The 10697-nt window shown below is 47.9% G+C and overlaps 1 protein-coding gene across 3 annotated transcripts in view; it reads left to right on the top strand.

The window, feature by feature from the left end:
* The first annotated feature begins 645 nt into the window (after positions 1-645).
* The window catches only part of ASTN1 (astrotactin 1), a 211587-nt gene continuing 201535 nt past the window's right edge, over positions 646-10697 (top strand). Inside the window, exons 1-2 of one of the 3 annotated variants that reach the window (XM_083507036.1) lie at positions 646-660; positions 1066-1739. In XM_083507036.1, the coding sequence (XP_083363162.1) occupies positions 1406-1739 (334 nt within the window). In that variant the 5' untranslated portion in view covers positions 646-660; positions 1066-1405. Of the gene's footprint in view, positions 661-721; positions 1740-10697 lie in introns of those variants that run through there. The other 2 variants (XM_083507037.1, XM_083507035.1) reach the window with 2 other exon arrangements.

Raw genomic sequence — 10697 nt, 5'->3', positions numbered from 1 at the left:
TGGCCCCGGGCACAGAGCGTACGCGCCGCCCCAGGCGCCTGATCGGCTTGCTCCGCCGCTGCTTCCAACTGCATAATTCTATGTCTACTCAGAAGTAAGTCCTACTGAGATCAGTGAGGCTCATTCAGGTAAGCGGGTATAAGATTGGAGAGTTCACAAGAAAATCCAATATTCAGGTAACTTGCAACTTGCACACATTTAACTTGTGCTTATTCAGCGTTTTGCACTTGGTAAAATACTTTTCAAAAAAATTATTGGGGGGGACAGAAACAGTGCAGGCATTTGGGGGGGGGGGAGAGAGAGAGACTGGCAACCCTACCTGCCATTGAACCCAGTGTGTTTTGACAATACACGATTTTGACTTAATGCGCTATCCCTGGAACGTAACTCCTGTGTAAGTTGACAGATGTCTGTACATTCATATTGCTTTCATTTACGCAAGCATTTTAATTGAGGGAGCTGCTGTGAAGTCTCAGTAAGGTTGAAAGGTGTGTTTCAAATTGAGAAAAATAACATAGGAAGCTTCCATATTTTGATTCGGGCCTTGGGTTGTCTCCTTACAGAGTTCCAGGTTCACAGGGAGACTCTCCACTAGTGAATCAATATCTTCATAAACAACAAATACTCCAAAAGCAAAGTCCCTTGATTAACACAACCCAGGTAAGCAGAAGCCCTTGCGTTTTATGCCCCGTTAATATGAATGGAATTCTAAAGCCATTAAAAAAAAACAACCAACAGCTTTCACTTGGTTAAAAGGATTTTTTAAAAAGTGTTTTGAGATAGCAGTGGGGATTCAAAAGATGCACGTTGGATAATCCACCCCCCCAAAAAAACCGTATTGTTTATAAGCAGTTATTAGCCAAAACAGGTAAGCATAGCCTCCAGAGGCAGTATACCTTGGAATGCCAATACTTGGGGGACAGGCGAAGCTGTTATCCTCCTTCCCTGCCTGCGTGATTCCCCCAAAGAGGATGCTGGACTTTTGATCCTGCGGGGCTTCTCTCCCGTGGCCTCTCTCACTTGCACGTTCAGGGGTACGGAAGGGACTTTTTTCTTTTTTAAAAGGGAAGCCTCCTTGCACCCCCAAATGTAGCTGCGCATCGCCCTCCCCTCCCCAGCAGCGCTGCACAACCCAGGTGGCGACTAGCAGCCTGAGCGCGCGAGTGCGCGGCGAAGAAGATGCAAAGGAGGAGGAAGGCGCCGGGAACGGAGACGAGCCCGCTTTCGTGATCGCCTCCTCCGCCTGCCTTGCGCTCCCTTTCGGCGGCAGACAAAGGGCCTCCTCCCTCGCTTCTCGCCCCCCCGCCCGCCCCCTCCGCAGCCCGGTCGCATCGCCCAGCAGCAGGCACCCACAGCCCCGCTTCTGGACCAGGGAGCGTCTTCGCTCGGCGCCCGCAGCCTCAAGATGGCTTTCGCTCGCCTCTGCATCTTGCTCTCTTGCTGCTACTGCTGCTGCCGCCTCCCAGCCGCTGCCGGGGCCGCCGCCGCTGCAGCCGCCGCTGCCGCCGCCGCCGCGGGGCCGGCCGAGGCGGACGGGGACCCTTCCAAGGAGATGGAGTGCAAGCTGAAGAGCATCACGGTGTCGGCGCTGCCCTTCCTGCGGGAGAACGACCTGAGCATCATGCACAGCCCGTCGGCCTCCGAGCCCAAGCTGCTCTTCTCGGTGCGCAACGATTTCCCGGGGGAGATGGTGGTGGTCGACGACCTGGAGAACACCGAGCTGCCCTACTTCGTGCTGGGTGAGTCCGGCCCGCCCGGGCGGCCTCCCTCGCCCGACCCCTCGGCCTCCGCTCCGCGCCAAGCGAGGTGACCTTTCCCGTCCGCATGCGGCCCGAGCCTGGCCGGCGCCGGGCTTCCAGGGGCCCTCGCCCCGGCTGGCTCGGCCGGCCACCCTTCCCCGCCGAGGCCCGGAGAGCGAGCGAGAGATTGCGCGGACCTTGGGTGAGGCAGCCGAGGTGACGGCAGGCACCGGCTGGGCTCCGCCACGGGGCCCAGCGGGCGTGAGGCGTCGCTGCGGTGCCGCTTTTCCCGGGTGGCGCTTGCGGATCGTTCCCGGAGCGAGAGCGGAGGCTGCGGCAGCTGCTTCTCCCTCAGCCGCCTTCCTTGCCGACGGGAAGAGCAGCCGCCTCCTGAGCCACACCATGAGGCCGTCTTGCTCCGTATTGCCCACACGGACTGGCAGCGGCTTTGGAGGATTTCAGGCGAGGGAGTCTCTCCCAAGAGCCCTCCCTGGAGAGGCCGGGGATTGAACTTGGGCCTCCTTCTTGCGGGGCAGGCCAGGGCCAGCCCAGCCAAGCAGGGCGGGGCCTACCTGCCCCCAGTGCCCCCAGTGCCGCACCTGGAGGGGGCAGGTGGGGACTCAGCCTCCCTCGGAAAGAGCAGCTGCCACCCTGTCCAGTCTCTGGGCAGCTTGAGGAATGAGCTTGGGCCTGCCCAGTGGCCAAGGTGGCCTGCCATGGTCAGTTGCTTGCTTGCCCAGAGAGGCAGGGATGCTGTGCCCAGGCGGCAGGCCAGTGTGATGCCACTTGAGCTGCCATTTGCCTGCCTGCTTGGGGTCCGAGGGGGAGTTTGGGGAAGAGAAGCTGGTGCCTCTGGTTACAGGCAGCAGCACAGAGGCTTCAGCACCAAGGGGTCCAAAATCTCCCAGTGGCGGTTGCTTGTCCTTAGAAGCAACTAGGTTGCTGCTCCTGGAACATCCTGAGGTGCTGGTCTCTGATACTAGCCATAGAAGCCAAGCAGGTTTCTTTTATCTATTTATCTATTTGTTTCATTATTTGGCGACATATGGCGGCATGAGAGTTTCCAGAGTCTAAAAATGCACCACCATTATTGCAATGGCAAAGGCCTAACTAACCAGGTAACATTTAAATTATAATAACACAGGTCTGAAAAGCCTGAGGGGGTTGGAGAAGGAGGTTTCTACCAGGTTCCGATAGGACAAAGGCAAACCTCTGGGAGAGAGTTCAAAAGCTGAGGTGCCACCACATAAAAGGCCCAGGCGTCTTTGAGGTTTCATTTCCGCATGCTGCAGGAGACGTGTACTTTGCTTTTTTGCATACAGATGCCATGCACCCATGCTAGGGACCTTTTGTGCATGCAGTAGCAGGTTACATTTTCTCAAAATCCTCCATAAAATGTGCACATGCTGGTGAGTGAACATTTGAGATATGACTTGGATTATTAAGTCTCAGGGTTTGACCTGAATTTTCAGGGATTTAGCTTTAAGAGTTCAGGGAAAGCCACAGAATCTCAGGGTGAGGAGGCAACTGAAGCTATTTTCAGCCTGGCTTGAGGGCTTTTGCTATTCACTTCTCCTCCATGTCAGTCACCCCAGGCACCAGGAACCCCTCAGGCACCCTGAAGTGCTAGGTGCAATCCTATGTCATCCTCTCTAGGTGACATAGGTTTGAGAATGTAATGCTACCAGACTCAATCCCCTTTTAGCTGTCAGCAGCACCTTTGCGGCCAAACGTGATCTGATGCTTGTAATCATGAGTTTAAAACAAGCAGAACCTAAATGTGGGAGGATAATTTTCACTGAGATTGGATTGTGTAGGAGGGTGAGGATGAACCCTTTCCTCCCTTCCTGAAGTTCCAGCAAGGTCCCAATATTTTACTTAGCAGGAATGCCTTCATCATCACTGCCAGGCTTGCACCAGCCATATGCATTCCTTTTGGCCTCAGCTTCATGCAAACTCTGTTTTTGAAAGGGATTGACTCCATTTGGGAGCTCTGCTCAAGAATCATAGAATCATAGAGTTGGAATAGACCACAAGGGCCATCGAGTCCAACCCCCTGCCAAGCAGGAAACACCATCAGAGCACTCCTGACATATGGTTGTCAAGCCTCTGCTTAAAGACCTCCAAAGGAGGAGACTCCACCACACTCCTTGGCAGCAAATTCCACTGTCGAACAGCTCTTACTGTCAGGAAGTTCTTCCTAATGTTTAGGTGGAATCTTCTTTCTTGTAGTTTGGATCCATTGCTCCGTGTCCGCTTCTCTGGAGCAGCAGAAAACAACCTTTCTCCCTCCTCTATATGACATCCTTTTATATATTTGAACATGGCTATCATATCACCCCTTAACCTCCTCTTCTCCAGGCTGAACATGCCCAGCTCCCTTAGCCGTTCCTGAGTGGACCCAATCCCTGCAGTGCTCTGCAATTCCCACTTGCAGAACAACAGTTCTGTTGTTCATATGACATCAGGTGCAATTGGACATGGCTGGGGAGAACTGGCATCACGAGCCAAATGGGGCTAATTTGGCCTGTAGGTTAGATGTTCCTCATTGCCCAAACTCATTGCTGTACTGCCTCATTCTGCATTGGATACCATTTTGTGGTTGCATGCCAGTTGTGGGTATGCCCAAGACAAAAGTGGGCATCTCCACCTGCACACATAAACCTCACAGTACATGCATGCATGTGTACATGTAGCACGTGCATGGTCATACAGAGGAGGATTTGAACCTACAGCTTCCTCATCTAGGTCACTGTGCCACAGTGGGCCAATGCATCATGGTATGAGTGCTGTTAAAATGTGTTTATCATGCAGCTTGTGCATTATTTGAAAGAAAATATGTAAATCTCTCATCTCAGGACCCAAAACAAATATATGTCAATTGCTCATTTGCTGAGCAAAAATGATTATCAATCTTATAAGCAAAGTAGAATTTAATTGTGCAGGCTGCTATATTTGTTTTTTATGATATCAGTGCACAACCCCCACTCATCCTGTCAACAATCTAATTCTCCCTACATAATTATTACAACACCCTCCAATCATCTACATGCAGCTCACCTTCTGCCTGTATGACTCATGCATCCATCAAAACTTCAGTATTGTCTGCATTGCATGGTCCTTCCACATGTGCATTATCTCTTGCATGCAAATTATATAAAGATATGCAGAGTCCTGTTGTTGTTTTTCTTCTTATTGCCTGATGTGCAGCTGTGTGTCCTCCCTCCACACCTTAAAGTTCTACTGTCCAAAAATACTGTCAGATTTGTTGCATTCTCACAACTTAACCCTATCTACGTAGTATAGCTATTGAGATGTTCACTATCATATATACTTGGTCCACACTTAACGCTGAAACACAGACCAATGTGCTTGACCCTGTGTCTGTTTATTTCAGACTACAGGTTGATCAAGTGAGTCCCAACCTGCAAAGTGAAGTGCTACCTAGTTTTATCACTTCTTAGTGGCTATCAGCAAAGCACTCTTTTTTTGTCCTAGTGTAGGAGTCTGGAGTATGTAGGGTTTTTTGGGGGTGGGGAGGAAACAACGAAAGAAAGTAAAGAGAGAGAGAAAAGAGCCATCCAGAGAAAATATGTGACAAAGGATAGTGAAGGAAAGAGCAGTGGCCTTTTATTTTAACTCTCCATCATCCAGCCTGTAACACCTCATCAGCTCTAGAGCTAGCCAGCTAGCAAGGGACTGATTTGGAAGAGATCTTCCATTTCTTCCACATAAGAGCCTACAGGTCTGTGATTCTCTGAGGGCCTACATCAAAGTGGCCCTAGTTTTTACTGCCAGTCTCCTATTTTTTGACACCTGGCCTTGGGCAAACGCTACATACATACATATGTACAGAGTTTTATTTGTATGCCACCTTTCCATTAACAGTTCAAACCATGCTCAAGCTGGCACACAACACTGCAAATTTACATAATTACAAACATAAAAAGTGGTCATAAACAATACATAAAGCATCAAAAGTTGTTGTTTAGTCGTTTAGTGGTGTCCAACTCTTCGTGACCCCATGGAACAGAGCATGCCAGGCACTCCTGTCTTCCACTGCCTCCCGCAGTTTGGTCAAACTCATGCTGGTAGCTTCAAGAACACCATCCAACCATCTCGTCCTCTGTCGTCCCCTTCTCCTTGTGCCCTCAATCTTTCCCAGCATCAGGGTCTTTTCCAGGGAGTCTTCTCTTCTCACGAGGTGGCCAAAGTATTGGAGCCTCAGCTTCACGATCTGTCCTTCCAGTGAGCGCTCAGGGCTGATTTCCTTAAGAACGGAGAGGTTTGATCTTCTTGCAGTCCATGGGACTTTCAAGAGTCTCCTCCAGCACCATAATTCAAAAAGCATCAATTCTTCGGCGATCAGCCTTCTTTATGGTCCAGTTCTCACTTCCATACATCACTACTGGGAAAACCATAGCTTTAACTCAAAAGTACGGAACCAAATTAAACAATGTCCACGTGAATCACAATAATTTCTAAGATTATGATACAAAAATCGATAACAGCAACAATCTGCCTCCCCAAACCCCTAACCAATACAAATAGCCTAACCCAACTCACTCTTATTCTGGCTTTTGGGGAGATGTTTGGAATGCCTTTAAAAATATTTCTTCATGAGCTCATGGATGCAATAGAGTTCCTCTTCTTCATATTTCTGCCTACTTGCCTCAGTCTCTAGGTTGTGGAAAATGCATTTTGACAACAGTGCGCACCCATGGAAATCCTTGCAGATGGGCAAAGAATGCCAAAGTTTCTTTTAAATGTACCTTTTTCAAACAATCATGATTAGTTTACTCAGGAGAAGTCTGAAGTGCTGGTAGTTTATATGATTCTAATGAGACTTGGGACGCGGGTGGCGCTGTGGGTAAAACCTCAGTGCCTAGGACTTGCTGTTCGTAAGGTCGGCAGTTCGAATCCCCGTGGCGGGGTGAGCTCCCATCGTTCGGTCCCAGCTCCTGCCCACCTAGCAGTTCGAAAGCACCCCTCAGTGCAAGTAGATAAACAGGTACCGCTTTATAGCGGGAAGGTAAACGGCGTTTCCATGTGCGGCACTGGTGCTGGCTCGCCAGAGCAGCTTCATCACGCTGGCCACATGACCTGGAAGTGTCTTTGGACACCGCCGGCTCCCGGCCTCTTGAGTGAGATGAGCGCGCAACCCTAGAGTCGGACACGACTGGCCCGTACGGGCAGGGGTACCTTTACCTTTTAATGAGACTTAGCCCAGGTTCGGAAGACATGTAAGCCCTTGGCTTAGCTCAGTGTAGTGCAGGAACAAAAGGCTGGGTTTGGAGCAAAGCAAATGTGAGCTTCTCTTCAGAAGTCCATACACTCATACATTTCCACTAATCCGGCCCCCTGGTTGGTTTAATCTGGCCCCTGCAGCTGTTTATTTCCAGGGGTAAAATCCTTAAAAAACCTTGCCAACTTCAATCCTAAAAAAAGTTTGACAACTAAAAAAGCTCAACAACTTCAATCCTAAAAAAAAAAGGTCAACAGCTTTGATTGGCCCTTTGGTTGGTCCTCATGGCCCTTCACTTCATCAAATCTGGCCCTTAGTTTAGACTAAGGCAAAGTTTGACTAAGTGTGATGTGCAAATCAGGCCACTGTGCAGTAACAGTGAAACAAATAAAAACAAAACAAAAACCACAAAAAATTAGTTTTACTAACACCTGCTTATTCCTAGCCACAGAATACTATTTCAAGACAAAGTTTTATAGTACTTCTGGAAAATATAAAGCTCAGGTACTGATGGCTCGCCACAAGAAATTAGTTTCACAAGCCTATAGCAGTTACTGAAAAGAGCACCGCATGTGCTTGTTCAAATATGCAGATATGAATTTGTTGAAACATACATTATGAATCAGCTAAAATGGCTTAATTGTAAAGAATATTTAATTATAATAATTATTATTATTAGAATTCACATACCGCCTTTCATTATATTGCTAAATGTCCTTATGTATGTGAGGCTTTTTTTCTTTGCAGTGGTATATTAGTATACAGCTGTTACTAGTCCCTTGTGGTCTATGAAACGTGTCTTTGTGTTGGTTGGTGGGTGTATGGGGGGGGGAGGGAAAAGAGAGAGCTGAGGTTGTGAAATGTACATGGTAAATATAGACAGAGCAGATTGTGCTAGTGCTGGCTCATGCAGAGTTGGCATAAGGCAAGCTCCCAAACAACCGAATCGAATTCCTGCCTCCCCACCCCACCAAAAAACTTCTACTTCATCCCTACATTTTAATATGCCTCTGGGCTTCCACACAGAGGTTTGTGCCCATGACTCAGTTGCAGCGATGGGGTGGCTGCAAATTGGGCTCTTGGCGCATTTGCTACAGCCTCTGCTGCAGAAAGACCTGGTGAGGTTGCCATGGCAACACACAGCGGAGGCCTGTGCTATTCAGGCCAAGGTTTTCCCCACTCACAATGCCAACCCATGGGGGCATAACTGGAGTCTCAATACAGTTTAGGATAAACCACCCACAATTTCTTCTCTCCCAATCTGTACTTTTTCAGCCTCCTGAACTTTTAGGTGTGTGAGAGAACAGAGGAAACCCGGATCTTGGAGTATGTGTAAAATCTTAAGAGGGTTGCTGTGATAATTGCATGTATGTAAATAGCTTGATTTGTAGCTGTTCATTATTTATTTTCAACTGTTTAACACAAACGTGACATGGTGCTTGCTCGGTGGGGTTATAATGTTGAAAAGAAAATGAATAATAAACATGGTGCAGAATGAGAGGAGAGCTCTCAACGATGGAGATTCAGGACTACAGAGAAGAGATAACTAAATGTGCCATAGATGAAAGGTTTGAGGAGAAGGGAATGTCGTGGTGGGCAGGAGGAAGCTGATCTAGGGACAGGAGCATTGCAATTAGAAGACACAGGTGGGAAGGGGCAAGAAGGTCATGAGAAATAAGACATAAAAGGTCCAGGGCAGTGGCCCCAAATTTTCTGATAAAAAGTGGGTCACACTTTTGTTTCATTGAAACTGGTGGCATGCTCACAGGAGAAAAGATAAGTGAGCGTTGCCCTCCTTCCCTCAGGCAAACTTCCTGATTGGAAGGCGACAAACTTAGAGTCGAGAACCCCCTCCAAGAGTAGGTGCTTCTACATCTCTGGATCTGGAGTGTTCAGGTGAGCTGAATCACACCAGATTCAGAGATTGGATAGACTTCTCATCCTCCCAGCAGAGGCCAACTGGAAGGAGGCAACAGAAAAGACCTCTGCAAGATAGTCATCACCCCCTTGTTAACTGAATGCACTGAATGAAATGAGATCATGCGTGCTGGTATGCCCTTGACATGGGCACACCTGCTGATCTCCCCTCAGCTTCCATATGTTCAGCATTAGTGTGGAAGGGGCCTATGGGTGTACAGTTGTGTGTGAGGCCATCCATGGGGCAATCAGCATTTCTGATCACACAAGGGAGACCTGTGAGCATAGTGCATCATTTCTAGAGACACTTTTCACACTAACACTGATTGCACAAACATGAAGGTATGCTTTGTCCTTCTGCTTGTACAGTGAATGCTTTGTGTTCGTGTGTAACTTAAGTATAGACTTTTATTCCTATCATGCAGAGTTCCGGCAGGCAGGCTATTTTGTATGTTGGCTTTTTTGGCACTCAGGAACCATCACAATTTAATTATTTGTTGCAGGCAGCATACCATTGTGCCCTGACACACATTTTAGGAATTACTAGCATGGGAGCTAGAATTCGGTACAGCAGTAAACAAGGATTTAGTATATGCTCAGAGGAACACTTTTATTACTTCTTCACATTGCTGAAGGTTCTGAAAAAGGCTGTGGACAGATTCCTAGTCAACCTTGATTGATTGATCATTAATCAATATTCATTGTTAGTGACCAAGCCACTAAGGATGATAGCATATAGCTTAGAAAAACATGTATGAGTAAATGTAATAACCTTTATGTATTTAGTTTTGCAGTGCCTTTGAACAGGAAAAAGATGGAGCGAAACTAGATTGTTGCTCAGTTGATGCGGGATCCATATCAAGCAGCCTCTGAGCGCTTGGGCCTTTGGAGTCTGATGGGATTAATTCAATTCATAGCAAGCAAGGAAGAGGTTGTATCTGTGTATGTTGTTAACCTCTGTTAGGAAGAGGGCAGTTTAATTGGTGCAAAAGTCATCTGGGTTCATATTTGCAACCTTAGACCTCTTCATCCTATATAAAGAGAAACTGTGATTTGAATATGATGGGTTGTGTAGAAAGGAAACTGACCTGATCTACCAAAGGCAACAGCAGAAAGGGTTGGAGGTGAATATAGGGAGCTATTCAGCAGACAACCACAATGCTGGCTGTTCCTAGGACTCTTCATTTAATTACCGTATTTTTCACCAGGAAAACCCGAAGCCTCCGGAGCGCAGCGGGAGCGCTCCCACTGCGCTTTGGAGGCTTCGGGTTGCTATCGCTGAAGCCATGGAGCCCGCATTTGCTCCATAAGACGCACACACATTTCCCCTTAATTTTTGGAGGGGGAAATGTGCGTCTTATAGAGCAAGAAATATGGTACACTGTGTTTTTCCCCTCTCACACACACACTCAAGATGGGCAGGCAAGGAAAAAGTTCTTAAGTCTTCTCAGGCAAATTTGTAGCTCAGTGTTCTCCTCCCAAGCTGCTTACAAGATATGGGGCCCCCATGCACTTTCTCCTGCAAGTGGGAGAGCATCAGTGAGTATGTGCCTGCAATTTTGAGTTGAAAAACAACTGGAGAGGAAAGGGTTACAAGAGAAAGGGATAAGAAGCTTCTCTTCCTGCCATTCTCCCACTCTCAGTTGCAGCCTCCAAGACTGCTTTACAACACACACTGTTTGGGGAAAGTAACACACAATTCCATGTCATGTTTATCTGGTGAGGTCCTGAAAGTAGACTCTTTTGAAGTTAGATTTGCAGCAGTTTTGCATCAGCAATAGCCAGGTCTTCAGATG

The sequence above is a fragment of the Podarcis liolepis genome, assembly GCF_965112155.1.
Source record: "Podarcis liolepis genome assembly, chromosome: 6".
NCBI lineage: Eukaryota > Metazoa > Chordata > Lepidosauria > Squamata > Lacertidae > Podarcis > Podarcis liolepis.
This window is presented reverse-complemented; position numbering and strand designations above follow the sequence as displayed.